At 43.8% G+C, this 26,055-nt stretch overlaps 1 protein-coding gene and 1 long non-coding RNA gene across 2 annotated transcripts in view; both read left to right on the top strand.

Annotated features, from left to right (window-relative positions):
- The window catches only part of FAXC (failed axon connections homolog, metaxin like GST domain containing), a 28,402-nt gene extending 7,491 nt beyond the window's left edge, over positions 1-20,911 (top strand). The window contains exons 4-6 of the mRNA XM_032105130.1: positions 6,103-6,320; positions 11,930-12,046; positions 13,587-20,911. Coding sequence (XP_031961021.1) covers positions 6,103-6,320; positions 11,930-12,046; positions 13,587-13,870 — 619 coding nt within the window. The 3' untranslated portion in view covers positions 13,871-20,911. The remainder of the gene's footprint in view (positions 1-6,102; positions 6,321-11,929; positions 12,047-13,586) is intronic.
- LOC116442300 lies at positions 12,053-13,292 on the top strand. The gene is made up of 2 exons (XR_004239494.1): positions 12,053-12,173; positions 12,375-13,292. It is a non-coding gene; the product is annotated as an uncharacterized LOC116442300 (long non-coding RNA).
- Positions 20,912-26,055: the final 5,144 nt, after the last annotated feature.

Here is a 26,055-nt window from a genome sequence, read left to right as displayed (position 1 = left end):
GGCCTTCCCTAATTATACTCATCTGCAGTGTCATAGCCTCCCAAACATGATACAAGCAGCCTGTAAATTAACTTTTCTATTGGTTCATTTTTCCACCCTCAGTTATTACAGCTGCCAAAGGGAGGATGAAGCCTTTTAGTCCCCTAATGCTTCATCTCCTTGCCTTAGTGTCAGTAGTTTCGTGGTTCACAGATTTAGATTTAACTGCGTTAAATGTATCATTACTGATGGCAGGCTTATGCTGCTATTGTGTCTCAATTACAAAGTGCTTTCCTCTGTGAAGCTGTTGTCCGTCCATCCAGGCTCCCCTGGGGCTGGCTGGGCACTGCTGGACATGACAGAGGCAAGTGTGGAGGACAGGTGTTGCAAATTCAGGCACTGGCCCAGAGAAGGGGCATGAAAACAGGTGGACAAAGTTACATCAAGAACAGAGATGTGCATGCCTGGATGTGTGTCCCTTTCCTGTGTAGTCACACAGCTGAGTTCCTCCAAGGCATGTATTTTTGCTGCAGTGCAGTAAGAAGTCCAACTTAAGTCTTACTGTATGTCCCTGTGGCTGTACCAGAGGGTCCATATGTTGGTGAGGTTACACCTTGCAGATTCCTTGTAGTAGGTGTTGCAGTTGTACTTCCTGGAGAACCACTTTGACCATCCTGTAGTTACACCAAAATAAAATCAGGCTTTTGTTGTGTAGGACCATATTTCTCCTTGACAGCATTGCATCTGTGGTTGTGGGATCTGTCCCTGAACCTTCCCACTTCCCACCAGATGCTTAGGGTTTGTTCTTGATGTCCTCGTGTCCCATGGGGAGGAATTTGGAACAGTGATTGCCTTTCTGCAGAAGAAGGTATATAAAACCAAGCCTCCAAAGCAGTGATACATAATGTGGTTCCTACTGTTTCATTGCCAGCAGCATGCAGAATAGCTTCATCATAAATAAGTAATACTGTAGTACATTAATTGGACAAAGAAGAAAATTACATCCTGTGGTGTGCTGTCTCTGGGTGGAGCTAATCGTGGTGGATGTTCAGCATTTCCTCCAGAAGTGTTTAGCTTTGCCAAGGCAGTTGCTTATCCTCAGCAGTTAGTGCCTCTTACAGGTGGAAGTGGCTGCTCTGGCTGGAGATGAGAGCAGGGCGGGGCTGCTGAGAACCTCAGCCTCTGGACACCCTCTCTCCACCCGGGCTGTGGCACCTGGCAGGGCTCAGGCAGAATGACAGCAAGTGAGCATGCCTATTTCTGTGCTGGGGTTAGACCATATCTCTGGGATGCACAAGACTGATTCGGAGCTGGTGCTGGAGCTCCAGTCCCTGGAGAGTGCAGTAAGCCATCAGGCTTTTGCTATATTTAATTGGCAAAGGAAAAAAAGTCCTCTAAGCTGAATGGCTGTTGGGGTGAGCCAGTGAAGAGCTGGAAATGGAACAATTTTGTGGCTCTCACCCCAGGTCCTGGATCCAATGCAGACCTCTGTCATCTTCTGTTGGCTTGCTCTGGGTCACCTCCACTACCTGCAGTGACCCTTGGGCCCCCAGAAACCAGTGGGGTACCCACAGCCACCTTTGGGGAATGCGTTGGCTTTTTGGTGTAACTGCAGCACGTTTGTGGGATCAGACCTCTGGTTAAGAGAGGTGTGATTCTCACTTCCTGCTGGGCTCGACGACACTGCTGGGATTCAGGTCAGGCAGCCCCTGGTGCCTGAAGAGCTAGCAAGTGCTGCGAGATGCTTTCTGTCTCTTCGATCTCAGGAGACGGAGCGTAGGTCGGTGGCACTAATGTGCTTAGTGAGAACATAAAGCCTTGAATATTTGGCTTAAGCAGACTAACCCATTAGATTGGTTGAGCTGTATTGTCAGACACAACTGTGGTGATTTATAAATGTGTGTGTATGTGTGTGTATATATATATATATATACACACTTGCAAATACATTTGACTTATTTCTTGCTTTGTCTTTGAAGAAGCAAACATCATATGTGATGAATGCTTGAAGTACAGGAAGAACATGGTATGAGAATACAGATGAATCTCACTTTGGTCAGTATTCAGACTTGCCATGTGTTAAATGTAAAATATTTTTATAATGTAAATATGCTTAAATACATCAAGCCAGTTTTAAGAGCAGTGTCTCTCCTACTGCTAACAGTGATGAGGCTTGAATGCCGCTGGAGGCTTAAATGCCAGTTGCCCTGAGAAATTGCACAGCAGGTTGGGTTTTTACAGCTGATTGTGGAATGAATTTGTTATAATACTTCTGTGTTTCAAGAAATTCTAGTCTGCACAGGTTCAGATATGAAAAATAACCCCCAGTTCACATCCTTGTGAATGCCTCCCCCTTGCCTTGAAGTTCAGACAGTTTTGGGATAATCAGGCAAGCTGCTGTTGATGAGTCACTTTCTTCATCTCCTCGCCTGATTTATGTATTGAGGCCAAAGCTGCTGTTACATTTAGACTTCGGATTTACCCCCACAGCATTCCTTTTTAATGCATCATTGTTTTATTTATACTCTAAGATTTGTACAGATGTGCTGGCGCAAGTGCGAATGGTAGTGTTTCCCAAAATGCTTCGTTCAGGCCAATATTTAAAATGATTATGTCATCCCATAAATACCTACTCTAGTGTAAAATGTGTAGTTATGCTGTACTGAAGTAGATTATGTAGACTACCCAATTTCTGGCATTTCCTAACCTTTTGTAATATTGATAATATTCCACTAATGTAATCTGAGCAGAGGAGTGATGGGTGGAATTAAATGCTGAGAAGCGTGTTTTGGTAGAAGACACAAATTAATGAACCCTTGAATAGAATTCTTTTAACAAAGTGCTTGTAAAGCCAGTTTTAAAAGTGTTTTTAACTCTCCCTGAATTGGAGCCTACTTTTTTCCTTGTTTTGTGTACTCAGAACCATAAAATTTTGGAAGTAAACTCTGTGATTGTCTATTTAGCTGCCTTAATTGCTCATGTAAATTTGAGATTTGGGACATGTAACAGTTCTGCTCATTCAAAGTGACAAGCAGATGTCCTAAGATTTGTGCTTGACAGTTTAGCCTAAACAGGATTGCCTAAATCCTGTGCAGTTGTCTGTTGCTGTCCTGGTCATTAAACACCTGCTCTGATTTCTGCCCCTTCCAGACCCAAAGACCTCCTCTCCCAAGGCAAGCAAGTTCCCCTCTAGGGAACTGTATTTTTGCTTTAGAGTATGGGCTAGTTAGCTTTGTGGGAAACCTTGTTCATTCTGTTTTATGAAATTCGAACCATTTTGGACATGGTTGAGCACTCTTGGTGTGGTGCCAGCTCACTGGTGTGCTTGGAGTGAGCAGTAATGATGGCAAGTCCATAGGGCCAGGTTTAATCTTGTACAACTGCGGTGACTTAAAAAATGCTGCAGTGGAATGTCCTGTGTTCTTTTTCTGTTTTGTTTTGGCTTCTTTTTCTTGTTGCCCTTCTCCAGGCCAGGCCTGTTGTCCTAAAGCAACTAAATTGTATTGCAGAGTTGCTACATGAGGCAGGTCAGGTCCATCCTGGGGAAGGAGGGTCTTTGCAGCAAGACACAGCAGTGCTTTCAGAGAGCAAGTTTTTCTTGGCTTACTCAAGTAATAAATAATAAATTACAGATTGGGAGAAGAACTCATTGAGAGCAGCCCTATGGAGAAGGACTTGGGGGCTCTGGTGGATGAAAAAACTGGACATGAGCCAACAGTGTGAGATGGTATCCTGAGCTGTGTCTAGAGAAGTCAGGGGAGGTGATTCTCTCCTTCTACTCTGTTTTTGTGAGAGCCTACCAGCTCTGGGGTCCCCAGCATAAGAAAGATCTGGACTGGTTAGAGCAGGTCCAGAGGAAGCCACAAAGATGATCAGAGGACTGGAGCACCTCTCCTGTGAAGACAGGCCAAGAGAGCTGAGGTTGTTCAGCATCGAGAGCAGAAGGCACCAGGGAGACCTCGTTGTGGCCTTCCAGCACTTAAATGGGGCTGATAAAAAAGAGGGAGAGTGACTTTTTACGTGGGTGGATAATGATAGGACAAGGGAGAAGAGTTTTAAAATAAAAGAGGAGAGATGTAAATTAGGTGTTAGGAAGAAGTTCTTTACTCCAAGGTAGGTGAGGGATGGGTTGCCCAGAAAGGTTGTGGATGCCCTATCCCTGGAAATACTCAAGGCCAGGTTGAATGGGACCCTGAGCAACCTCATCTAGTGGGTATTATCCCTGCCCATGGAGTGGAAGTAGATGATTTTTAAGGTCCCTTCCAACCCATGTCATAGTATTGTAATTATTTCCTAGTGTTCTCATCAAGAGTTCTTCCTATTCAGAGCTGTACCTGCCGAAGGGACCTTGTCCTTTGCCAGGCCTGTGAAACATGACTACTGCAATGTTCTGCTCTAAAGAGTGCCCTTATGCCTTCAGCCCGGCCTTCTTTCCATCTGTCTTAAATCCTTAAAACCGTTGTTCCTGGAACAGGGCAATCTCACACCATGTCTTCCAGACAAAGTCAGTGCTTTACGAGTTTCAGTAGTTCTTTACTGCTGTGCTTGTTGGCTTCATATTCCTCTTGTGTTGCTGGTGCCTCTGCTAAATCTGGCTCTGATTCAAACTTTGCATTGCTGAAACCTGCTCAATGACTTGAGTTCATCCATCAAGTTTGAAAAACCAGGACTGTGCGTAACACCCCATTAGAAAAGTGATATTGAAGCGCGTGAAATGTCAGCAGGATGCTTTTGTTACAATTACACAGTGCAAGAGGTTGTGGAGAAACCTGTTGAGGGTAGAAGCCATCAGTAGCAGAGCAGGTGCATTTTTGTTTTTCCCTGTTTATACATTTGCAGCAAAACCTGTTCACACCTCACTGTTACTGACTACAGTGAAACCAGTTAGAGCCAAAGGCACTGAACTGCAGTGGGCAATGTGAGTTTGATAAAATGTACATTATGAAAAGAAGTCACAGGACTTCTCCAGGAGATACTGGGTTTTTTTTTTGTTTTCCTTTCCTTTCTTGAATTAGGTGTACCATATCAGCACTAAGGGAATTATGTGGAGTTGGAAATATGTACAGTGATAAAACTGAAGTTATATTCCAAACTAAAACAATGAAGCCTTGGAATGGCTTGGAATGGAATATGTGTATCAATTCCCAGTGTCTCAGACCCTGCAGGCTTCATATGTTTATATTGTCTACTTTGAGATGTCTTTAGCTGTTTTTCCAACATCCCTTGAACTTGGTGACAAGAGTTATATATGTGGTCTTTTTAGTTTATTTGTAATTTCTGAAGATGCTGGATATTAAAAAAGTTAATGTTTCTTAATTCACAAGTTTCTGGAGCAACAAATCAAGATATGTTTGCCTATAATATTAGTAAAGAACAAAAACACATGTAGGAAACAAAAATTTAAGCTGATGAGACAAAATTTTATGAAAAGACTTTTTAAAAGAATATTATTTGCCATTCAATAAAGCATGGAAGGCAACAGAGTCCTTTAGAAATGTCTCTCTCTTAAAATCAACATTTTGAAGAGAGGAAACTGTACAGGAGAAAACCGACCCAATAACCACTACCTCTAAATTTTTTATATTTTATTTTTAAGAGATCGTGTTATTCTTCATTTCTGAGCAGAAGAGAGCTCTTCTGAAAAATTACTGCTTCAGTATTTATGTTGGAGAAAAGTTACTGCTTTCCTAAGTGTCAGCAGTATAGAAAGGAGAAAGGTTGGTGGGAAAGATTTATTTTTTTGGGGGCTGTTTTGTTGTTGTTTTGCCCAGGTCTGTGCAGTGAGTCGTCTTTAGCTAATAAATCCATTTGGCACTGCGTTGTGTTACACGAGTTTAGCAGAATTCTGCAGCTTTTTCTTTATATTTCGGCGTGAATCTCTTTTTCTCCTGAAGTGAGTCATGATTTAATGAGAGAATAAGCACTGGGCAGTCTGCCTAAGTACTGCAAAGTAGATTTGCTCTGCTGGCACTCCGAGTTGCCTCTGAGTCTGCTGTTTGTGGAAGCTACTTCTCCATCAGGGCAGTGAGTGCTCACCTGCCCGACCTCTGTGCGAGCCTCCACAGGGTGGTGTTGGGCTCTCTGGGAATCATGCTGCTGTAACTTATTTCTGCATCCTTCTAGGACTTTAGCTTATTGCCAGTGGGTGGAAAATCTTCATGAGACGCAAAAGATGGTTTCGCTTTTTGGTCCCTTCAGCGACTTGCTGAAGTGGATCTTTTGCCATCTGACCAAAGGAATCGTGAAGCGGGAAATGTACGGCCATGGCATTGGGCGCTTCTCGGAGGAGGAGATGTACACGCTGATGGAGAAGGACATGCGGACTCTGGCAGGCCTCCTGGGTAAGGTACAGTGAGTTGTGGTGCTCTGTTCACAGCCCCTCTCTCCACAGGGTGGAATTGACCTCCAGTGCTTCCTGACAGCTTGATCACACACAAATAATCTCATTTTGGCAGAAGCAAGAGGCTGTCATTCAGTGCCTTCCTTGCTCTGGCAGAGACACTGTTTCTTTTCCCGCTGTGTCTGGAGGCATAAGAGGCTTCCTTCTCTGAGCACTGAGTATGTGTATGTAGAGGAGCAAACCTGCTATTTTGGAAGAGCATTTGGCCGTATGAAATTAGGAAAATATAATGTTTAGTTCTGCAAATGAAACCTCTTATTAATACCTATTGTGGGGGGGTGGGGTGGAGTGTATGTGTCTCATTTTTTACTTCCTGGTTGTATTTCCTTTCCTGTTTTTTATTTGTGGCTGTTTGACAGATTGTTATGGGGTTGCTTTTGAAAACCCTTTGCAGATGTTATTTTGATGAACTGCACTTTGTTGTGTGTGGTTAGTGTCAGCAGCTTTATTCAAAGCTCCTAGTAGGGGATGGTTCTGTGTTGTCAAAATAGGTGGGTTTAAACCTCTTGGTTATCTTGGGTGAATCCCATACAGTTAGTCTTAAGGTTGACTTCACTTACCTAGAATTACATGAACCTCATCTCTGTTGCTTGGCTCAGGCTGAAATCTACACTGGAGCTGTTTTGCACTGGGCTTCTTGCCTTCTGGTCCACTGAGAGCTAAGCATATTGTGCATCTGTGTAAAACTTGCATTTTGAGGAACTGATGTGGGGCAGATTGTCACTTCCTATGAGCTTATGTCTCCCTTGTGCAAGAAACCAAGAGAGATGGTACCTGTGTGGCTGCTTTGTTCCTGTAACAATTGCTTTAAAGAGGTGGCTGAGTGGAGGACAGGAAGATGCCTCCCTGCCCTGTGCTGCAGAGGGGGGACACACTGCACATGCTCTAAAGAGACAAGTGTGGAGTGCATCCAGATGGAACAAGCTGGGGAGAGCCCAGAAGGAGGCAGAAGCTGAGTGCTTGCTGAGAAAGGGAAGGAAAAAACATGCTTCTGGACTTCAAAGCTGTTTTGGAAAGGAAGGTATTTGCAGTGGACCCAGATGGGGCTGTGTAGAGTTTTCTGTAATTTTGTTTTCTGAAACAAACCTGTTGAGTTTCTGGATTGGGAACAAGGTGGAAGAAAAGAGCTGAGGTGCATGGACACAATGGGCAAGGGGAAGATTTGTTGACAGCTCCTCTTTAGACAGCACTTTTTTCTGATAGATTTTGTTTGTTAACAGAAACAATTACCTATTCTAGTGCCTCTTCAGAGAATATCTGTTGTTTGGAGCTTAAAGAGGTCCCTTTTCTTTCAGAGGGAGGAAGGGAGGGAACAATTCATTTTAGAAGAGGAGGTCTGGTCGTACCTGCTGCAGAGCTGTGGCCAGCTCAAGGTACTCTCCTCTGTGGGACTACTGATGCTGTAGTGTTGAGATTGGCACTGCATGGCTCCATGCTCATCACAAGGAGGAGTGGGGTTGCGACAGGAGCTGGAGCAAGTTCAGTCTTGTGACTTAGTAGCTCAGCAAAGCCCCCTGTCTGTCAAGCTGAAAGGAGTGACAGTGGATATGTCTCTGCTAAAGTCATCCGTGTCTGCCAAGAGCAGACAGAATCTTCAAGAGAAACTAAAATGTGTGCCCGAATACCTGTAAAAGTCTCTAGATTTGCTTGTTTCTGTGGAGTCTATACTGACACTCAGATTTGTAAAATTTCAAGTTCAAAGGGATCACATAATTATCTAGACAGATCTCTGTGGATTAGACTGCTTGACTGCTGTCTTGAGGCCTGTGCCTTTTCGCTGGCTTGAGAATGGCTTTCTAAAAGCTATCCAATTCTAATTATGAGATTTCAGCAGGTGGAGGTGCCACCACTTCTATTAGTAATTGCTGGCAGATGTTAGTCACTATCTAAATCTGTTCAAAATTGGGCTTGTTTCAAATGAGAATTTGTTCAATTCTAGCCTGCAGGCAGATGCTCTTCCTAGTTTTTTCTCCCTTCCTGGGTGGCTTGGGTCATCTCCCTGTGAAGGTAAATGCTACAATCAGCCTCTAGCTTTTGTGGGAAATGCACTGGAAATCCTCAAGCACTTCTTCACTATATCAAGTTTTTAATTGTATTGTACATATGTTACCTGCAGAGTTTTTCTTCTTACTTCCAGATTGTTGTTGAGAATGTGCTTGTGTACTTCAAAAGGCCTTGATGGGCATTTGCTGTATTCCTGTTACGTTATTACATTACCAGCTGTATATCGTACATTTTTTTTCATCTTCTTCTCTGAAATGGATGTCAGATTAGTCAGTGTGCAGTTACATGAATCATTATATTTTCCATTTTGATTATTGGTGAGTTTGTCTACTTTCCTGTAATTGCCTTGATTTTCATTAACATCAGTATGCTCATGTTTTCTCCAGCCATCTCTTTATGGTTGGGTCTACTCACCGTGGCCTCCAGGTAGTATCCTGGAACGGGGACAGGAGGTGGGATGAAGACTTCCTGCCTGACTAGAGGCTCCCCTGTTTCAAAGGGGGAAGGAGAAGGCAGTCAGTCAGCTTATTGCCTGCACAATCTTTGTGAGAGTCCCCTCCATATATATGTACCTAAGTGTTTTCCCAGAAGAGGACGTAGTTGGGATTTTGGCTGTTATCTTAAGACCTTGAAAATGATGTCTATGGTGCAGAATAGCTGCACATACCAAACCGTAGCTGTCAGCCATTCAGGCATATCAGATTAATGCTCCCTTCTTTAACAGGGGCCATTCACATGGGAAACAAGAATAACTTTTAATTCTAAGAGCTGCTTCCAGAGAATGATAACGTTGCAGCTGCCAGTTCTTACGACATTCGTTTTGACTCTTCCAATCACATATTTGGTGCTTTTTTTTCTTTATTTTTATTTCTGAGAAAAATTTTTCTATTTCCCTTATACCTATTTCCCTGACAGACTCCTCCAGATCTTATAAACATGGAAATTGGAGCTAATCCCACTGTGATGGATCAGCCTGTCCCACTGGTATCATCTTTCTCTCTGTCCTGCAGTCTTTAAACCACAAATGTAATTTCCTTGTATTGTAGCAGTTTTCTACTGCCTGGTAATAGTGTAAGAAAGTCTGGGGAATGAGCATAAGAATTAGCAATATATAAAAATATACATTTTGGTAATCGTTTAGAAGAGGCAAGTGAGTGAGCATAAATCTGTTGGTGCCCTCTCTCAGCTGTCTGCCTCTCAGACTATTTTGGTAGATGGGGACTTTGAGCAGGGAGTTGCAGGCCAGCAGCTTCCTGAAATGGATTTTGGAAAGCATTTGATGCTTTGTGGAGGGCAGGGGTGCTCAGAGCTGAAAATTTAGAGGTTGGACTAATGTGAATGTGAGCCTCTGAAGTGAGTTAAGTGCCCTGTAGCAGCCTGCGAGTGCTATACATGCCTCCGTGGAAGGGTGCAGGTCTTCTGCTTGTGTCCCACAGACCTGTTTCTTGCCGGGGTTTCTTGACCCAGTATCGAAGTAGCTGCTTTTAAATCCTCTGGTGCATGCATTTGTAAACAGTGGTGCTGTGTACTCTCAAATTCCTGGGCAGTGCAAAGTTGATCCAAGTCCAGTGTGACCAGGTGATTTCATTTCTGTTGGATTATCCAGGAGATGCAGAGAGGTGTTTGAGATGACCAGCGCTATGGCAGCCTGGATATGACAGACACTGTGTAATCTTGCCTAAAAACAGACACAGATATACCTGATCTCTCAGAAAGTCTTCTGGACTAAAGTTGCACTGGAAGTTTTGAGAACAGGTTGGAAATGGTGGGCGAAAATGTGCACAGATGCCATATTTTGTGGTGCAGCATGCCTTAAAACCAGATTTGGAGTTTTATGATCCCACAGGTTTATTTTCTCCTCTTGCCCCTTGTTTCCATGCACCTGAAGGTGTGGGGTGTTTTGCCTGGGGAATTGGAGGGTAGGATGGTTTAGCCCTCACTCAGTGCCTACTTTAGTTGTAGGAAGATGAAAATTACGGTATTTCTTCCCAGCACGACATCATTATGGATTGAATCTCAAGACCCAGTTGTATGGTGCTAAATTCCTGGTGCTGGCATATAACTGTGGTTTAGGGACCAATTTTTGAGCTATGTTTGAGACTGATGAGTGCTTAGGTGTCAGATAAATACTGAAAAGACACAACATTTACCCTGTACAGAGTTTTCAAACAATAGATTGATGGAACTGTGAAAGAGCTGGGGAGAGTTAACTCCATGTTCAAATGACATCTGACAGGCCAGAGAAGGTTATTGTTACTGGCTGTTCCTGAGCACTGTTTTGCTGCGCTCTTGTGCAGGGGGGTGGCAGCATTCCTTGTACTGTACATTGGAATTTGTTGCATTTTACACTGGACAGTTCCTCTGGACTTGCTCAATAAACCTAACACTGAATAACCTGCTGAATTACAGGCAGCTTGGAAGAATGTCATGGGGAGATGAGATAATGGGATTTTTGGAATTCAATTAGGTACCACATTTCACAGAGTTTATAGCGCTTTGGGCTGAAGCAGGAGCAGTGCAACCAGCTAACTTGACCTCTGCAATACTGCCTGTTTCACTGTGTGCTCTGTGCGTGGTCTTTGCTCCAGGTCTCCTGCCTGTGAGGGGAAAACAAGTCTACAGTGCATGTTTTGTTGCAGACAGTGGCTTTGAAACATGTATTTTCTTCCCTGTCTTAGTTAATTATCCATCCATTTGTGCTGTGGTGGCCATTTAGGACCACCGTGACACTGGGGTGCCCAGAGAGGTAAACAGAATTTCTGCGTGGAGCAGACATGTCCCTCCACTGTGCCAGGCCAGTCCCAAAGGGCTGCTGTTTCACTTACTGCCTGCATGCCTGACACGCCTCAATTTGATTTCTACCTGTCAGGAGTCAGTGGGGATGAGGGCACCGCAGTGGTGGTGTGTGAGAGGACCTGTTCACTCCTGCCTGCGGCTTTGCCCTCTTCCTGGAGATGCAGGTCATTTCTGAGCAGGTCTGACTGGTGCATCCATTTCATCCTGAGCAAACAGGGAGAGAGGAAAGCTTTGGGCGTGACTTTTCTTTTTCCAGCTGATCGGATGAGTAAATTGAACCTGGATCTGCATGGATGAGAGGTAAAGGGTGACCAGCTTCTTTCAGCAAGTTCATGATTTTGAATAGTGGTTGAGCGGTTTTGGGTTTGCACCAAGGCGAAAATGGTGCTTTCAGGCATCTTGTAGCTGCAGATCAGATTTTAAATGCAGCTGAATGAGTACAGTGTGTGAGTGCTGCCAACTGTGAGGAGCAGAGGAGGTTCCTTGGCCAGTGGTGGCTCTGTAATTGGCCTGGTTATAGAAGTCATGAGCACAGGGGAAGCTGCAATAATGGATTTCACTTGCTGAACCCTAGAAGTGGCTTTGGTACCATACTGAGTCTTGAATCCCTGTCTTTGAACAAGTGAACCTTTTAATTTAAATAATTTCACTGAAACAAATATGCTAAAGGTGGGACTGTGATTTTTTTTTTTTTTTTAATTTGGGGAAAAGTGACATCCAGTCAAGAAATATTTGCTGTTGTATTTACAGGTGACAAAAAGTACATTATGGGATCAACTGTTTCCACTGTTGATGCCACTGTCTTTGGACATCTGGCACAGGCAATGTGGACATTACCAGGGACTCGACCAGAGAGACTAATCAAAGGTAAGAAAGCTCTCTGATTAAAAGCTCTTGGTGGCATTTTCCATGTTTAAACTCGGAGTACCTTGGAACGACATTTTGAAGACTGCCAGTACTTCCGCAGATTGTTCTTGCCTTTCATGTAGCATTTGTATCCTTTATTGTTGTTTTCTCTTTAATGTTCTACACAGTAATTGTTTTTATTTCTGCACTTGATCTTTTCCCTGTCTAACGTGGCAAAGCCTTAAAGCCTCTAAGGAGTGAATGCTGGGTAGAGTATGAGAAAACAGAAGAGTAGCCATTAGCCAAATTCTGCTGAACTGAGTACTTTCCTTGATAGTAGAACTGCCAGTGCTGTTGTCCCACTGAAATTACAGCCTTTGCTGTTCTTGAAGATGCCGGACAAGGAAGAAATCCAGCTTGGCTTTGGAGTCGCTTTGCTTTTGCATGAGTTGGAAACCAACATACCCCTCCTCTCCACAGAGGGTTGTTTTTTTGTTTGATTTTTTTGGTGGGGCGATATAGATGTTAAAGTACATCTTGCATCCCTTTTCATAGTAAAAGATAGCATGAAAAATGGGGAGAGCTAAGGAGGAAAAGGATGTAAAATAGTGTAAAAGGAATGAATCTGACCTGTAAACCTACTCTGTGCAAGAGAGCTCTGCTAAACCTGCGGTTAGGAGGCACAGACTTTGTCTTTTCCTCAGATAATGAGCACTTGAGAGGAGGATATAAATATTGGCTATGCAGTTCTTCCCTTTGATGTCTGGGGCATCATGGGTAAAATTCTGAAGGGCTCATTGCTTTCTGGAAGGATTACTATGCTTGTTGAATTAGTTCGTCTCTAATGAAAATAAATAGAAGATAATAGATTGAAATACCCAAGCAGTGTGGTTGATTCTCTGTACCCATCCACCTACTCATGCTGTTATGAGTACAGGTTTTACATGCACTTCCCCTTTAATACACTGTTATTTCTTTCTTATTTGAGTTCTTTTATGCTTTATTTTGTAAGCATACATGTATTTATAAACATGAGGCATAAGATACTAAGGCTGGGAGCAGTAGGAGCGAGCCTGTGGCCATATTAAATGTGAATTTATGCTGCAGCCAACGCTGCCATCTGGTGGTGGACCCCCCCAAATTCACTGTATTTAATAAGCGTACTATGCCATCTCTAAGATCAAATTCTGTCTTTAGGAACCAGGTGTCTGCAATTAAGAAAAAAGTTCTACTTCAAAACCCATACAATATTAGTGTCTTGTCTTGATTTCTTTTTGTAGAGGTTGAATTTGGGATACTTACTTTGCTATTTGTGTGAACATGCATTTGCAATTATTCCTGTGTAACCCTTCTTGTTCTGTGTAATACATGTTTTAAGTTACATTAAAGTTAAAAACAGAGCTTCTGAGAGGATTGATGGCATCTTGGAATTTTGAAGCTTCTTTGGGAAGACCCCGTACAGTTTGTTTCCAAACACAGATACTGTGTTTTTGCATCATCAGGTGAGTTAGAGCATTATTGGCTGGATATATTTACTGAAGTCTGTTGTGTTGTGTTGCAGGTGAACTAATTAACCTTGCTATGTATTGTGAAAGAATAAGGAGGAAATTTTGGCCAGAATGGCACCATGATGATGACAACACTCTGTATGAATCTGAGGAAAGCAGCGAAGCAAGCAAGACTTACTCCCCTTTGCAGGACTTCAGTTTTTATTCAAGGACAGAAACATTTGATGAGGAAGGGAACAGTATTTCCCAAACCCCTGACACAGATTACACTGGACACTCCCTCTTTGATTCAGATGTGGACATGGATGAGTACAGAGATCAAGAACAATGCAAGTGATATGTACAAGTGTCTCCCATTGTGCAGATAAGCTGTTTCTTGGGATCAGTCTGATTTGTTTTCTTCTTCAGGTCAGGGAGAGGTTTATACCACTTTGGAAGAGACCATTGTGCTTGATTCAGCTGTCACATACTGCTTGGACTATTTCAGCTGTATTTCATTTTGTGTAATTGTTCAGGTGGATCAAGGTAAACACATTTAAAACACACATGGGCAAACTGGAGGTCTAGAGGGTAGCAGGACCTTTTAATCTGTTTTTGTTGATGTTCAAAACCAGATCCCCCATTCAAGTGGGACGGACTTCTGGGAAGTGGAAAATTTGTCACAACTGGTTTGTGTTGATATCTTTACAGCAGCGGGTTGAGGACAAAAATGGAAGAGGTATGACTGGCACAGCTTTCTTCCATGGAAGAGAGTGATTGATGCTGTAATGAAAAGGCCCTGGTGGTGTTGGTTGACTGCCATTTCAATATAAGCCAGTGGTGTGCCGGGGTGCATCAGATTCACGCAGCACCCTGGCCTGTATCAGCAATAGTGTGGCCAGCAGGACCAGGACAGTGACTGTCCCCCTGTCTCAGCACTGGTGAGGCTGCACCCCAAATCCTGTGTTCTGTTCTGGGCCCTTCACTACAAGAAAGTCATTGAGGTGCTGAAGCATGTCCAGAGGACAGTGAAGCTGGTGAAAGGAACTGGAACACAAGTCATGTGAGAACCAGCTGAGGGAGCTAGGGGTGTTTAGCCTGGAGAAAAGAAGTCTCAGGGAAGACCTTGTTGCTCTCTACAACTGCCTGAGAGGAGGTCGTAGGGAGGTGGGGGTTGGTCTCTTCTCCCAAGTAACAAGCTCTAGGATAAGAGAAATGGCCTCAAGGTGTACCAGGGGAGGTTTGGATTGGATATTGAGAAAAACTTCACTGAAAGGGTTATCAAGCACTGGAACAGGCTGCCCAGTCACCATCCCTGGAGGTATTTAAAAGCCACGTAGATGTGGCACTTCGGGGACATTGTTTGGTGGTGGACTTGGTAGTGCTGGGTTAACACTTGGACTTGATGATCTCAAAGGTCTTTTCCAACCTGGAAGATTTTGTAATTTGGCAAAGTTTCAGGGGAATTTTGTTTGATAGCTACCGGTACTTTGGGTGCATATATTACAGCGTCTGCAGGAAAGAACTGCTCCCAGTTCTTTTGGAGACGGTCAGGGAAGGATGGAGGAAAATATATTCCTGCAGAAAGGAGCTGGCTAGTGTTTCTTATTCTTTGCAGAAGGTTGAAATCACCACTCTAGAATATATTTATTTAGGAGGGAGATGTCAGTGTTAACTCCTCTGGAATGTGTGTTGGTCAAATTTCTTCCATGTTTTTGAATTACTATTATGTTTCTACTCCCTGCCCATGACTGCTGTCTGCTATTTCTAGGCAAGGCCAAAGAGCTGGGATTTGTTGCTAAAAGCCTGGTGTGTCTCAGCAGTGGGTGCTTTGTGCTCTTCACCAACAGACATAGCACACTCATGAAGTTTGCAAAGCAGTTTGAGGTATTAGTAGGCATGGGATGCTGTGTAATTGCAAGATGTTGGCCCAGATAATGGAATGCTTTATAGCTGCCTGGGAAGGTGCTTCAGTGGGTGCTGGGCACTGTGCTAGCTTACAGTGCACAGTCCCTTAAGCCAGTGCAGGGAAGGTGAGATGGGACAGTTCCTTCAGCACCGCCATGTGTGCGGGGAATTCAGATACTGAAAGCATGACCAGAACTGGATCTAAGTTGCCTTTGCTAGCACCTCTGTGGATCTGGATCTCAAAACAATTGCAACATGCTTCATGTTCTTGTCTCCCTAAATGCAGATGAGAATAAATCCATTGGATTTACTCACAGCTCCAAAGTTGAGCATGTACTTCAGTGTTGCTTGGCCATGATTAGTTGATTTTAGTAGAAAGAAGAGAGCATATCAAACGTACTGAGCTGTTGTGTTTTTAAATATGCATATAAAATTGGGTATTCGACTGCAGACTTTGTTGGTGGCCTATTTTGATTATGACTTTCTCAGTGATTTACAGTTAGAGGAATCAGGATCCCTTAGCAAAATTTTTATAATGTGCTGGTTTGCCAAATGTTCTAGGAGTGGACAGGGCAGACAACTGCTTTAGGATGATAATTGTTGGTAGTTGTAGTGAGTCTGGAGCTTGAAATAACTCCAGCATTCAAAGAATAGCTTGCTCCCTTGGGTTCTGGAGTGCTTCCTCTGGGGAAACATGGAGTTAACCGTGGCTTTGAAGGCAGGGACATCTTTGTATGCAGTGAGGCCCCAGTTCTGTTCATGCATGGGAGCCACTGCAGTGAGAGCTGACAAGTTTGTTGTGAATTTACCCCTGTTTCCAGAATCCCTAGGCATGTCCTTGGAGCCATGTTCCGGTCAATGTTGTGGGCAAGTATCATTTGCAAAGTGAACCAAAACTGGGAAGGAGGAAGATATCATCCAGTTACTTGAGACCCTTCTCAGGAAACTGAGCACAAGGGTAGGGCACAAGAAGATAAGTCTTGGGCTTGAAATTGCAGAGGTGATGGCCTGAAATGCCTGTGTAACTCCATGGCCAAGTCAGGAGAGATTTTATCTGCAAAAATGTAGGCATTGGTATTCTGAATGAAAGGATAAAAAGCTCCTATTTAAAAGCATTAGCGTGTTGGAAATTCTGATGGAGGTGTTCTCACTCATTTACTGATGCATGTTTGAAGGGTGTGCATTCTCCATTCGTTCCGCATTGCGAAGTGTGCTTGCAGCAGATGAGTCCTAGTCATTAAAAGCCCAGCCTGAGTTCAGCAGACTGTATCACCTTTGTAGCTTGGGTGGGCTGACAGATTTGTCCATGGCAGTGGCCCTTGAAGCACGGGTTAAGCAGAAGTCAGCGATGTCGCTGTGCCCTGCCATGTGTGTGGCCGATCAGGATTTTGTGTGGCTGCAGAGCCAGGTGACACCAGCGCGGTGCACAGCCGGTGCCACCATGGCATCGCTGTCTGCCAGCGCTTGGAGCTGCTGCCGTGGCAGGTAGAGCTGATGCCAAGGCACAGGGACCTGTGCCAAGGATGGAGGTGTTTTGCAGGGCTGTGGTTATGTTCTTTGCTTTTGTGTCAAATAACTGGTGTGTCTCAGCAGATGCTGAACCTCATCCTGACCAGCCAGGTGATGGACATGCCTTTGGAGGAGGTGAAGAAGGGAGAATCAGGAGGGTTGCAGAAGGGGAAGCATCTTTTTGCTGTCAGCTGAGTTTTTCAGGGTTCATCGCTGAGGTGAATGTATTTTGCAGCTTATCACGTGCCCTTCCCTTTCTGAGGGGCTACTCAGCTTACTTCAGAGGAGAGGTTAGTTGGGAGAAGTTAGCCAGCTTTGTCCTCATGACAGCTACTCTCAGTAAAGTTTGCAGTTTTGATTTTGGCCGTGTTTCAAATTAGAGGTGAAATTAGGAAATGGCATCTCTAAGGATTTCTAGGTGTAGTATTTTGTCCAGGCAGGGTAGGAAACCCTTGGGTTTATTTGTCCCTTCCAGAAAGAAATACTGACTGTTAGACTTCTTTAAAAGGATTTAATCCATGCATTTTCTTCGGAAAGCTGTCTTGGTAAATGGTTGTGGGGAAACAAAAAAAAGTTTAAAAAAATAAATGAAAAAGTGTTCATTCATTTTGATTTGCATGGAAAAGAAAAAAAGATGTGTTTTCTTAAAAAGGGAACAATTGTTTCTGACTTTCCAAAATTTTGCTAAAAGAGCAATGTTTTCTTAGTCCTGCAGTGTCTTTTTTTTCCCCCATTCCGTCTTACCTATTTTTAATGTTAGTGCTGAGGGGCTGTACAGAACTAAAAATAGTCGGAGAGCATCTTTATTTCCTTTTGGCTTTTTTCCCTTTTTTTTTCTCCCTCACGGATCAAAATTGCAAGCGAGTCCATTGTAGGGGTGCTGGAGGTCCAGACTGTACTGCTGGCGGGGTTGAGGGTCAGCAGGTGTCTCTGCAGCCATGAAACCTGGGACAGCTGTGAGTTGCCAGCTGCATGGCAGGTGAGCTGGGATAGCGACTTCTGTCTGGAGCTGGAGGCTGATGGATGCCACGATGTCGTGTCTGAGGTGACACAGACCACATAAGGTTTTTCCCTGGCTGGGGGTCCCTCTGCCACAGCCAGAAACTCACTGTGGAGTTAGGAAGGGTTCAGGGGCCCTTGACAAGAGTCAGATGTCAGTGAGGTGTCTGAGACCATCACAGGTACCAGCACCAAACCTGGTCCCAGCCACAGCCCCAGCCTGGTTTGGGGTAGATGGTGGTGCAAGGTACTGGCAGGAGGAAAGCTGTCTTGGGGCTCCTCTGCACTGTCCAGCCCCTCTCAAAATAGGGCAGGGGAGCCCTTGGATGGTCATTGGAGGAGGCAGTGGAGAAGGGAGTTGCCAAGTGGTGGGTCTCTGCAGGAGACTCAGGCTGCACCTGTGGCCTGGCTCATGCCACAGTTCCAGTGGATGGGTGGGACCCTTGCTCTGCTTATGAGGTGGAGCATGAGCCCATATCCTGGTGAGGAGACAGTGCTGTTCCTCCTGGTTACTTTACCCTTAATACTGCCAAAGGCTGAGTACTGCCTTTGTGATCCCATAGTGCTGCTTTAAAGATTGAGTAATTGGCTTGCCCCTCATTTGGCACATGGAAGTTTAAAGCAAGCCCTGCATTTCCAGTGGAGTTAGATTTGAAGCAGTCTGTTGGGTTTTTTTTCATGTGAATTGCAGTGTTTGACTGTGTGACACACTGTCATGTCAGAAGGGATTTGTTTACCCCTGTTGGTCTCATTGGCTCTGTCAGCAGGGCTCACTGTTACCGAGTGGGGGAAACAGGCGCTGGGATGTATAGGTCCTACAGAAATCCTGCAAATGTGGTGTTTGATTTAAAAACCAAACTGAACCTGATGTTTCAGATCTGGAGGACTATTTCTATCCAATTATAGCACTGCAAGTAACACATTTTGATCTTTAAAACCTTGGCAGTGTCCCTCCAGATCTATATTCTCTTTGAAAAAATACTGCCTGAAATATTTCTGCAGCAACAGTTCAGGCACAAATTTGCTTTTGTCAGTGATGTCTGCTCAAGTAATCATGACAGTTTCATACTGTTTTCCTTGAAAGGCCTGTATCTGTCAGATGCTAAGCCTTACAAAATATTGCCTGCTGGAAAAGCGTGTTATGTGCAGATTTATGCAGGGCAGCTCACCAAGTGAAATTTCTGTGGCAGGGGATGAATTCAAGTGGATCTTGTCCTTAGATGTTTGAATAAGAATTTGAATCTGTTTTCTGACAAGTAGCTGTTTGGCCTAACCCTCCTTCTGTCCCCAGATACTGCAAAATTATGATTTAGGCATGTGATACTAATAAAGCAAATTATGCTCTCTAAATGCAGCATTAAGTTGGACGGTCCAGTATCTGGGACACAGGAATGGGTACCCATAGGTATGAGTCATGCCCATACATCTCAGCAGCTGTGATCCAGAGGAGCACACAGGTCATACTGTTTAATCCCATGGGACCAGAGGTGACTCTGAATGACTGCAGTGGCTTTCAGCAGTTGATCAGAGCTATGGGGTATGCATGAATGCTGTGCCTTGGGTATTCCTTAGTGCTGGGTAGACTGTGCAGGGGCTCATTTCGGTAGCTGTGGCTCTGATGAGGTGTCAGCCTGCTGTCATCCCGTGCCCGTGCTGCAGAGACAAGGGTTTTTGGGAATGAGCATTGGCAGTGAGCACAGCTTTGAGCAGGTGAACATGGGCTGTCGTATTGAGCTGGTGTCCTGTGGAGGGAAGGTGTTCCCTGCACCGTGTGTGTGGATTTAATTGTCGGGCCAGTGACCCCAGTCTTCACAGCTTTGCCTTGGTGGAGAGAAGGATTTGCAACATGAATCGGCTCTGCCTCAGTGATTTGGGGCAATCCTCTCTTTGATGGCCATTGGGGAGGGCTCCTTCTGCCTTCATTCCCTATGGAGGCACCCCAGTGTGAAATACTTCTCAGCAAAGGTTTCTGCAGCTCTCTGAGCAATTTGGAAAGTTAAATGGTATTAGTCTGTGTACAGCACAGGAATGCCAGTCACTGAAAACATTGTGTGTCACTACAGTGATAAACTCTTAGTACTGCATCCTGGTTGCACCACTCCCAGGTTTTTCAAGGCCAAAGAGATCATGATGGGCTTTTGGTCAGACTTCAGCATAAAAAGGATTGTGGGATTTCGTGTAATGATTTACACATTCAGCTCAACAAGCTAAAGCTGAAACATATGCTTCCAAAAGGCATTCAACTTCTGCAAAATAAATAAAATCCTGCCCCACTTTGAAGTTGTTGACAAAAGTGCATTTACTTCAGTAGTGCCGGAGTTTCCAGCTGAGCTTCCAAGTGACCCCAAATTTACCACTTTTCTCATTTCTGTCTAATTATACTTAAGTAAAAATTCACTTTATTTGGGACAGTAAGGCAAACAAGATGTGACTGTTGTTCTTTTTTAAGCTCCCTAAACAAAAAGTGCTTTTTTTTGGCTGCACTGGTCATGTTGCTATTTTCACTGGGCACTATGATTGTGTGTGTTCTTCCCTCACTTCTTGATTCATTCTTCTGACTTATCTTTCCTCAAATGTACAGGTCTTTATTTTTCAGGATACTTGAAGAATGCAAGTCCCAAAGACAGGGGTGTGCAATCCAGCAAGAATAAAGTATATGTAGATGTGTATGGACGAGGGATATACCCAGCTAGCTGCAGTGTGCAAGGTTTAACTAACAAAATGAAGCAACACATTTCTAAATGGGGACTCTGATGCTGTAGCTGCATTATCTTGTTTGCCTATGAACTACACAAGACGTATGTTATTTTAGCACTGTTATTACTAGTTTATAAAGCCATATTTAAAATTGTACACTTAATTGTAACATAACTTTAAATTGTGCACTGTGTTGATCCATGTACATATATATGAAGATCTGTATATTTTGTCTTTATGCTGTATGTCATTGGTGTGTAAATTATAACTAATGGATCTAAAATACCTTTCTGGTTCATGTACTTATTTCTGTAGAGCTGTGAACAGCTGAGAGTTTCTCTCTTGAGAGTGGGGATTGCATGAAACTTTAATGGCCAGTCAGTTAAGCCCTGATCTCCCCAGGCAAACACTTTAGCTGCCAGCATTGTTTGAATGGAGTCATTCTGTCACTGATCCCCTCTCCCCTTGACACTCAGGAAGGATTTCAGGGTGTAGCACAAGAGGAAGGACTGACATAAACTTGGGTGTGAGGAGGGGGGTTCGTGCTCTCCTCGCTCTGTTTCGTGGCTACTGCTACCGGTGCGAAAATAAGTAATCTTGAGAAGGCAACTTTGTCAGGAGTGCAGAAGCTTTAAGGTCTTTGCTCAGAGCACTGTGGTGGCTAGTTTCACTGTTCTTTTTCAAATTTTCAGCAAGCATAAGTCTTTAGCCAGGCTTAGCATGCTGCCTCGAACGGAGCAGAGGGGCTGTGTGACGGGAGACATGACCTGGCTGGAATAAATACTGGGCAACAGCAGGCAGATAATAAAAGTGCAAGACTATGCACAGGTGCTTTCAGACCTCACAGAGGCCTGACATCAAGTCCAACTTCCTAAGTGATTGTGTCAGTGTTGCATTAAAAAACCAAAAATAAACCCAAAACCACCCAACCTACCAAAAACAACACAAACTGCCCCCCTTCCCCCAAAAAAACCAAAGACAAGTCAAGCCCAAGCCTGTAGAACCATTCTGAGCAGATTTTTAGCTCCTTTCACTGCCTTACAGTTTTATGGCTGGTGAGGTTGTTCATAGACTTTCTCTCTCCATGAAGGCTAGAAATTTCAGTGTATTTAATAAACAGGGAGGTCAGAAACGATGCACCTATGTTTAAATACAGGACTTGAAAAAAATCAGTATTGCAAACTTGGAAGAGCTGGCAGCCAAAGCAGAGAGCTCTGTCAAGGTCAGGTCTCTCTCTGTTCTAGCGAACTTGGTGAAATACTGACAAACTCTGTTTATCCCCTACTCCCAAAAACTTTGAATTGGAGCATGTGAGAAATATTCCGAATGCTACACAGTAGTTCTGGGCCATATGGGCACACACAGCTGCTTACTGTAGCTTTGCCAGTGGGAATTTGATCAATCATGGTAACTGGTGGTAAATCTGATCCTGACTCTGTTAGAGAGTGCTGCCAAAAAGGTGAGGGTGCGTGCCTGTGTTTTCTGTGTGAGGAGATTGGAGGCAGCATATGGTCCAAGAGTGCCTCAGGACAGCACCCCTCGGAGAACTGCACAAATAAAGTTCCCTGAAAAGCCATTTATCTATTGGCCAGATCCTGCGTGGCTATGTCCCTGCTCATTGCAGTGGGATTGGACTAGGTGACCTGTAAAGGTCCATTCAAACCCCAAATTCTATTATTTCTCATTTTCCAGTTAAATTGTTCACAGCAGCTTTCTCCCATGCTGATGTTTGTTGTGAGATGGCCTCAAGGGTGCAAGGTGGGTGCCCAGTATGTCCTGGAAGACCTGAGGCATCTGTGTAGAGCTGGCTGGCAGGATCCAGGTGAGACCTGAGACGAGGAGCAGCAGCTGGAGGCCAGACAGGCTATCTATGGCACTGAAATGATGGCTAAACAGCTGCAAACAAATCCTACCTAAAGGGAACAACTAAAGGGAAAATGAAAGAAAGTGATGGTGTTGTTGCAACTAATATTATTCAATGTTTATTTTATGGTGGGGCCCAAATAATCTGGCCAGCATGAATCCTTGCATGCAATGTTCTTCAATGGCTCAGATTACCTACTGTGAAGTTTGCAGTCTGAGCGAAAAAGGTGCAGCAAGAGAGAGAAGAGAAAGATAATGTCTTGTTTCAGTGTTGGCTGTGCAGTTAGCTGTGTACATTAGATTTTATATTAAGACTTTTCTAGGCTTCTCTAGGTGCCTGTGCTCTTGTAATCCATGAAGATTTGCTCCAAATGCAACGTCTGGGCTCCTCAGCAGAGCAGAAGTCTTTGCTGTTGGGTGAGCTGAACTGCTCCCACTGCACTGACTGCATGTCCCAGATATCCATGGGGGACAGTGGAAGATGGACATGGTTCAGGAGTGTACCCTGTGGTCAGACATCAAATAACACCTCATAATCCCAGGCTGAATCCCACCCAAAACCCGTCTTTACCTGAAAGCCCAGTTCCCACATCTACTTTGATACTTCTTCTGGGCCATGGTATACAATTTCAGACAGGGGAAGTTGTTCAAGGGAACTTCAGACTCTTAACACTGAGCACTCCATGGTTAGGAAATACCAGAGTTCCATTGCACGTGTAGTTTTAATGCCACCTCTTTTTGTGTAAGTGTGGAGTGCAGATTTCAGTTCCTTCTTTCTCTTACTAGTTTTTTTTCCTTAAGACCTCTGCCTCATCTGGTGCAGGGGGTAGAGACTGATGAATTAATGATGAGCTGGTGGGGATTTCTTTTGAAGTGTGAACCCCAAGCTTTAGTTACTGCACAGGATTCAAGTCCTACAGTGGAAGCAGAATGATTAATTTCCTCATGAGCTTCTCTGTGGCAGTCATTACCATAGTTTCTGGGTGCTTCAAAAAATACTAACAAGTTGATAAATGCAGTAATAGACTAGAAAGATAGAGTTGTCAAGAGCCTTAAAACTAAGTGCAAGAAATTGGAATTTGATATAGGAAGAGCTAGTGGGTGGACTCAAAGAAAGAAGGAAAGACATAAGTATTAGGCATCAAAGAGTTTCTTAGCAGATGCAGTTTATGTGGGTTAGAAGGTCTTAAAGAAGTGCTGATTAGGATGGAAATTGAGGGTCTAAAATAAAGCCCTGTTTATCAAAGCAGGGAGGAAATTATTTAAAGGAGAAATGTGATACAGAAATGGTAACTTTTGGAGAGAGGATGCATGGGGCTGTCACAAGGCAGAAGCAATTTTTCTGTCCTTCATAGTAGAATGTGCAGTGGCTGAGGGTGTGCTAACCTTACAGACAGTAGTGAAAGGAGCTGAGTTTTCTCTGCCGAGGCATGAAGGCTTTGAGGTTAGGCCGTGCTTCACCATCGTTTTGAAGGCAGTGTTTCTTTGGGAGCCACCTGAAGCACAGTTATTATCTAGTAAGCAGCTTTGATTTATCAACTACATCTACGCAGAGGGAAATTGCCGTAATTTCACATGCAGTGATTCACTGTGACAAAGGAAACCATAATTACCCGGGGTGCAAACTTCACTGCATGCTAATGCGGCTCTTGTTGCCGCGGCTTCTCGGCACTGTGAGTGCAGCACTGCAGAAATAGCCCGTGGAGCAGGGAAAGGTGATTGCTCCCAGGAGCAACTGAAGTATTTGGAGGTAGAACAGCCCTCTCACTGTTGCTTGGGAGACCCAGGGCTGAACGTAGGAAAGGTTGCCCCTACCCCAGCCTTTCTCTGTGCCCAGCCCTATTTTTGGTCCCGGCGCTGAAGATCATCAGTGATTCACTGTCACACAATGATTCAGAAGGGGAAAATGCGAAGGTTTGCTGGTGAAGAAAGCATCACTGTGAAAGCAGGTGGCTCCCAAATGTGTGCATGTTTTGATAAAGCAGGGGGTGAAGTTTGTGCCTGCTCTCTCCTGAGTTGTTGAGCAAGTTGTGAACAGCCCATGCTTTTTACAGCTCCAGAGAATTTTCCTGTAATATTTCAACTGTAAAGTACTGTTACACATTTTAAAGGTGAGACTGTAGCTACTCTGCCTGCCCCACTTAGTGATATCTGAATAGTAAATATTCTCCCAGCTATTTTCTGAAAGCCAGTGCCAGCCCTGCTATTCCCATAAAATAATTCAAATATTACACTCGCTTTATTCTACATGTCTTAACAAACATGAGTTGGAATTTCATTGTAGCTCATAACCAGCTACCAAAATCCTGCAGAAGAACAAAGAATTGTAAAAGTGTGAGGATGATATGAAGGATTTCTAGCTGCTGTAACTATTGTTAGTTATTTGATTTCTGCTGAGGCCAAAAGAGGAGAACCGAAGAGGAGAAAAAAGCAACTCCATCTGATACACCGTTTATATAGCTATGGATATGTTTGGAACCCACTTGGAGCATCAGAGTGAATAGCAGCCTTTTTAAAGCCTGCTCACTGAAGTGGTTCACAAAATCAAATCCTTCAGAAAAGTTGTTAAAGAAGTCTTCATTTTTTAAATTGAAAGCCATGAAAATATTAGTACTTTTACAATAAGCCAAAAAAATATGACAAACAAGAACGAATGGTATGATTGTAAAACTAAACTCTCTGTGGTTTTGGAGCTGGCTAACAAGATGCATAAATATCAAGTTCTTCATAATGATTTGCCTTGCCTCTTATTATATGTATTTTTTAATATGTACATAGATTTTGGAGAGCTTTTGAAACAGGCATTGCCTGACTGTGGTAGCATCAGAAAAGACCATGTACTGTGATATACTCTGGCAAATAGCCACGACTGGTGAGGGAGAAAGAGCAAGCATTTAAACAAATGGGGTAAACCAGAAGCTTTGAATAGGAGGAGGGTAATGGAAGACAGGCAATCATTTTGCACCTGCAAGCCTATGGTTATTATGTGAAACTTTAAAATTCTTCCTAGTATGATTGTAAAGCTTCATGGGGAAGAAAGGGGATGAGATCCACAGGAAGATGTCTCTCTCCATCTTATTTGATGCTGTGATACTTGACGGTAGAGATCAAGTGGTTGCAGCAGGCAAGTTCCTGTTCACAAAGTCTGTATGAAGCAGCCTGCTTTATTGCAATTATGGTTCAGGTCTTGAAGTAGCTGCTGCTGGCGAAGAGGCCAGGTAGATTTTGTGATAAAATTTTACCAGTCCAAAACCAGGCTCCGAAGCTTGGTGGCATCTTGAAAGTTTCAGAACAGCTTCTATCAGATTCCTTAAAACTGAGCACTTCCCATGCTAACAAGGTGAGAAACTTCTGGATTTGCTGCTGACGTTTGAGGTTTCCTTTCAGCATGGGAACTAGGCATTAGTAGATTCTGTGACATCTTTTACTTGCACAAATCTAAGTGCATACTTGTCTCATTGAATTGTAAGTCAGGAAGAGGTTCATTCATCATCTAAATTAAATGGTCTCTCAGCTCTACAGACAATCTTGTATTCTACTGGCTTTTGATGGCTGAGGAGATGGGAA

This window comes from Corvus moneduloides, chromosome 3, assembly GCF_009650955.1.
Source record: "Corvus moneduloides isolate bCorMon1 chromosome 3, bCorMon1.pri, whole genome shotgun sequence".
In the NCBI taxonomy this organism is placed as follows: Eukaryota; Metazoa; Chordata; class Aves; order Passeriformes; family Corvidae; genus Corvus; species Corvus moneduloides.
This window is presented reverse-complemented; position numbering and strand designations above follow the sequence as displayed.